Source organism: Hesperophylax consimilis, chromosome 21 (assembly GCF_061612785.1).
Source record: "Hesperophylax consimilis isolate HC1 chromosome 21, BYU_Hcon_1.0, whole genome shotgun sequence".
In the NCBI taxonomy this organism is placed as follows: domain Eukaryota; kingdom Metazoa; phylum Arthropoda; class Insecta; order Trichoptera; family Limnephilidae; genus Hesperophylax; species Hesperophylax consimilis.
In genome coordinates this window covers 9,191,179-9,197,178 of record NC_142856.1, presented here as the reverse complement: position 1 = coordinate 9,197,178, position 6,000 = coordinate 9,191,179, and the positions used below count along the sequence as shown (strand labels likewise).

The following is a 6,000-nucleotide window of genomic DNA, read 5'->3' as shown; positions in this document are numbered from 1 at the left end:
AAAGGGACACAAAATTAAACAAAAATACTGTTTTACAGAGCAATAACAAAAATAGGTACAGAATGTATGAAAAAGTATGTTGAAGTTGTTTTGAATTAAATAGGACAAGAGCTGGCCTACTTTTAGGTCTACTTAAATATATAGAGGCCTTACCAATAAAGTTTAAAAAAACTTTAAATAACTGATAAATAACAATTTACGATACATGCATAGTTGTTCAAAATTTAAAACACATTTATTAGTAAGGGGAGTTAGAATATGATTATGTTTGCTACTTTTTTCATCGTCATAAATTATTTTGCATTTATAGATATTCATTTGCTTTAATTATCTAGAAAAACAATGTTAAAATTATTATTTTTCAACAAATAGTAGATAAAAATAAAGTGCGCTGCAATCACCAACGTTGGCTGCAATCACTATAATAGCAAACCAAGGTTGAAAAAAAAAACAATGCAACTTAAAAAATTAAAACAAAAACACTATGGGTCAAGTAATAAAATAAACATTGATTACTTGAAATAATTACTTGACCCATAAAAACAAAAACATTATGGGTCAAGTAATTATTTTTCTTATCTCTATCAAACAGGGTTCAGAAATAAGTGGTAATTCTTGAAAGTAGATGACTATGGGTTTTTTTGTTGATATATTCGTACTTAAATAAAGTAGACATAACAATTTGAACAAAAAAATAGTCATTCAGTTTGTTCAGGTATTTTAGCTTGTATGAAAATATCACGCAGTCGTTACTCATAACATGCTAAATCAATTTTTTTAAATCGACTAAGAGGTAGTTTTTATAGTTAAAAGAACATGTAAAAAATGAGTTAAGTAATAAAATAACACAACACAACATCACATTTGAATACTTGGTAGAATTTTTGTTTTTTGGTTCATTATATTTGGGATGAGGGTTTGGGAATCGCCGGCCCCGCAAACCATTTATTGGATAACCAATACTTCTGCTTGCTACGTTTAGTAATTGAGCAAGGGTGCCCGGGTTTATAGGGTGAGGAGTGTTCAGGATGCGCCTGTCCACCAGCTGCGTGGAGTGCCAGATCGGGAGAGTATGATTTGATAGCTTTAACTGGTCTCTCAATTCGGTCGCAGAGGGCCTGGTAGGAGACAAATGTCTTGGCTGCGAAATATACGAGAGTGGACCGGCATTAGAAGTGTGGAGGAGCTATTCCGGGCAGCGCAAGACAAAGAGACATTTTCAAGAGTGATCGCCAACGTCGGGGGGACCTGATACGGCGCATAAAGAAGAAGAACTGGTCTCTCAACTTATACCCTTTATCTTTCCAGAACTTCATTTTTTTCTTTTCTTAAAAAAACCTTTTACATAGCATCCCAAAAGATGACGTAGGCCCTTCGTGGTCCATGGGTAATGGTCTCGACTAGCAATCCGAAGGATGCGGGTTCAAATCCAGGCATGCGCAAGTAAATTTTATTTGATGAAATTTTGTGTTATACAACAATTTATTCATTTAAAAAATATATAATGTACTTGCGGCACGTTTCAGAGTGGAAGATCTCTCAATATCGCACCAATATTAGAACATCATTCAGAATTGTCCTAAAACGGGAATTCCTCCTAGTTGGGCAGTCAAAGTATTTTTTATCTACATGTGTCATTGTATCATCACCTGTACTAAATAAAATTAAAAAAAAAAAAAAAAAAAAAAAAAAAAAAATTGAAAGATTTTCTTGAAAAGGCTGTAGCCGTGTTTGGTGACCAGATCTTAATAGCCAAGTACTCCACCACCTTCATCTTCCTCGTGTCTTTCTCACAACGTATCCCAATTGGGGATGCGATAGTATCTCTGCTTCCAGACGCTTGAGAGCAGTTGGGACTCTCGCGCGGAAGAATTTTACAGAACGTACACATATAAAACCCAAAATTTTGTTCCCTTAACAAGAAAGAGTGTTAGAATGATCTTGGTTTTCCTAAGGGATGGAGACGAACCTCATTACACGTGTTTTGTTTTTATTGACCTCTTTCGAAACCATACCACTCCAAGGGTCAAACTTTACCGCCCCTCTAGTAAGGTCGGTTAAAAGGAACACCCTCCACTAAAAGATAGTCAAAGTGCGAGGAAATATTATTATATGATGTGAGTAAATACGTTATTGTTATTTATTTGTTAATTATTTTCAGTAAAAATAGTGAATTATGCAGCCATTCTTAAAATTCTTGATGGTGTAAAAGTCAGCATAGTTGCCTTCCAAACAGTTGGTCTGGGTTCTATACTCGGCGATGGTAATATTTTTTTTACATTTTGCATATAATGCAAAATTAAATATATATGTTTAGTTTGAAAATTCAATTGCTTATATATGTTTTAAATGCTTTCCTTAAATACTGCAAGTAAACCACATGTTGGTCTGAAAATGCCTGAACGCCCGCAAAATAAAATATTTGAATATTTGTGCCTGAACGTCTGCAAAATAAAACATTTGTGCCTGAACGTCCGCAAAATAAAACATTTGAATATTTGTGCCTTAACGTCCGCTAAATAAAATATTTGAATATTTGTGCCTGAACTTCGGCAAAATAAAACATTTGAATATTTGTGCCTGAACGTCCGCAAAATAAAACATTTGAATATTTGTGCCTGAACGTCCGCAAAATAAAACATTTGAATATTTGTGCCTGAACGTCCACAAAATAAAATAAAAGCCACTTTTTCGCTGTGTTTTTTTCTTGCGGAAATCAAAACAGGCGTATGGTATTAAGCGGAAATTAAACCTTATCGCCATCTACATAAGGAGTATTATTGATAGTCGATTCAAAATATTATACGACGTATTTCAACTTTTCAAAATCCCACAGTAAAAGTATCATATTATCAACATTGCAGTTCTCTTTATTTTCGATAAAAAATGTCTTATATTGAACAGTTGAGTTGTTAAGAGCTTAATTACGAGGCGATGGAAAATATTTTAAAAATATATATATATAAAAAAAAATGTATATATTTTTTGAACGTCAATGCATTTTTCACATCTCTGATTTTAAAAGGTTTTGCTGTACAAATGGGTCTCGATAGCGGGCCTCACATCATCTTCAACATTACATCTCGGAGGACCTTTGTTTGTTATTTTTAAATTTGATAAAAATCTGAACTGTAAGCAAGACAATTGAGTGCTTTCACGAAGAGAAATATCAACAAAAACTTTTTTTCGTGAGTCAGTTAAAGCAAATAATCAGTCGGGTTGAAAATTTTATGATCATTTTTAAATTCAAATTCAATTAACTGTTAAAAAATACGAAAAATAAGAAAACACGATTCATGAAAAACGATCGTTTTAAAAAGAAGCCAAAATTTGAGAATTTTGACAAAATAGAAATATTTACATAATTTCGTGTGAGGAATGTGGAGATCCACAAAGAGTGCAAGGCTGATGTAAGCGTAATGAGTAAGATTAAAAAAGGGACTCTTAAATGGTTTGGGCATATAGAGCGAATGAGCAAAGGTAGGAGTGTAAGGAGGATATATGATGCAAATGCGAATGGTAGCAGAAGTCGGGGACGCCCAAGGAAGACATGGCACGATCAAGTGAATCAGATACTCGAATCGGGCCATGTCAAGAGTCAGAATAATAGAAGAGTATGTATGGGACGATGTATGAATGTGAATGAGGCAAGGAGTGTGTGCCAAGACCGAGTTGTTTGGCGGTCCGTCCTCTCTGCCAACCCCTGCGGGGAAACGGCGTGATGGTTAGTTAGTTAGTTAGTTAGTTTTACATAATTGAAAAAAAAAACTTTTCACAACGCGAAATACTAATACATTTTAGTTCTACTGTAAATATTTAAAAAAAATGTTTGCTATATCATTCGAAGTACCTAATTACTTATATATATTTATAATTATATGGTATATAATTTAAAAAAATCTTAGTTAAAATTTTAAAATAAAAGACCTACTGTTAATAAGTACACACAAAAAATATCTGTTAATTTTATAAATATACTGTTTAATTGTTTAACGTACGAGCATAATGAGGAAATCATTAATTGGTTTCTCATTTAAGTACATTGCACATGTATAAACCAACCACATTTTAATTACTGTTGATTTCCCTAAATTCAAAAAAAATTATCTACTTAGCAAAATTAAGGAGTTCAAAGAGCTTAGGTAAACTAAATAGAATCATTTTTAGAAAAAAAAATAACCTGTGGCCTAATCAAAATCATTGAAATAAGATAATAATGGCTTTTTCATCATATACTTACCTTACCTTAAAGAAGGTAAATAAATAGATTTTTAAAAATGTCAATTAGCCATTTCGTAGACACCCACACCCACACCCACACCCACACCCACACCCACACCCACACCCACACCCACACCCACACCCACACCCACACCCACACCCACACCCACACCCACACCCACACCCACACCCACACCCACACCCACACCCACACCCACACCCATACCCACACCCTATATAAAGATAATATTTCTCTTTGTGAAAACGCTCTTCAATTTTATTGAGATGTTTTGTGACCAGATATAAACAGCCAGGAATTTCCTAAGTGTCGTTCGGCCTCACAACAGACCCAATTTAGGATGCCACAGTCCATCCATTTTCATATAAAAAGTCCATTCGTTTAAAATAAAATTAAGTTTTAAAGACTTTGGTCGCCGAGAGCAGACGACTAATTTTTTTTTACAAACTTGCATTATTGAAACCAGTGTTTATTAATAGTTTGAGTTGCCGCAGAGCACTTTAAAAACAATATCCACGACTTTAGAAAGCTTTGGATTAGGACGAGAAATCTTTTAAATAAACAAAGCCCTCGAGTACTCCTTACCTCGGAGATAAAGCTCTCCGAAGCTGCGGTACACACCCCCTAGGGATTCAATTCAATTCGGAGAACTTTACTGCTTGCAATTCAAGGGTTCTATCGTCAATGGAGAAAAAGGCAATTCCGACAAAACCCCAGAACTGCAAAGTAACAAGTCGTGTTTATGCAAACAATGTTTATTGCGAGTAAATGGAGATTTTGCTAGATAACTATTTTCGAAATTTTTGTGAGTCCCGGTGGCTAATCAATCTTCTATAAAACTTCGGGATCAAACAATCAACTGTGCACTTTAGATGTGATAATTATAGTTGGGCTGGGCTAGGCCAGTGTTCGTAATAATTACCGGCCGCAATAATTCTGAGCTATTTAAATATCTCTGTATTATCGACATCTCTACTTCAATGATAAGTGCCATCTGTGAATGGCATCTCAAACTGATATTTAAGATACTACCAAGGTAAGGTAAGAAAATGGGTTCTGTAGGTGAAATAACCAGCATTTCCTTAATTTAGAGGGTTGTGGGTTGAATTTTGTTACAAAAACAGACCTCCCTAGAGCCTAGAGCATTTTGACGTCCATGAAAAGTGTAATTGTCATTAAATAATTTCAATCACAGCGTTCCCCCGCAGCGCAGATAAGATAGACTCACACAACTTAGCCTAGGCAAACCTCCTTGTTTCATTTACATTCATAAACCATTACATTCCTATTCTTTTGTTTTATTGACTGTTCATTTTTGTCTTTTTTACATTAACTTCACATAGGAGGCCCTTAGGAAAATGATTTTCCACAGGGCCTATGGCATCTTTAGGGATTCTGTGTGTAGGGTGTTTTTAAGTAAGGAAGGAAAGGATGTTCTAGGAAGCCGGCGTCATCTTTGGGGATGTTGTGTGGAGGGTGTTTTTAAGGAAGGGGGAAAGGAGAGGATGTTCTAGGAAGGAAAAAAGGTATGCTTGGAGGTTAGGACTCGAAAGAGGCGATTACTCATATGAGGAAATTGAAAAAACTTTAAACCTATCTTCTTTAGAAAAACGTAGAAAAGACTCCGATCTAATTTGCATATTTAAAATAATCAACAGTATAACCGACTCACCTGAACTGTTACAACTCATTCAATTCAACATCCCATCACGTAGACTCCGAAATGATGAATTGTTGTTCCTCAATCCACAACTCAACTA

The 6,000-nt window shown here is 34.8% G+C and overlaps 1 protein-coding gene across 1 annotated transcript in view; it reads right to left on the bottom strand.

The window, feature by feature from the left end:
• Positions 1-4,280: 4,280 nt before the first annotated feature.
• Positions 4,281-6,000, bottom strand: part of LOC149413596 (uncharacterized) — a 63,792-nt gene continuing 62,072 nt past the window's right edge. Inside the window, exon 2 of the mRNA XM_089644431.1 lies at positions 4,281-4,454. Within this exon, the coding sequence (XP_089500557.1) occupies positions 4,281-4,454 (174 nt within the window). The remainder of the gene's footprint in view (positions 4,455-6,000) is intronic.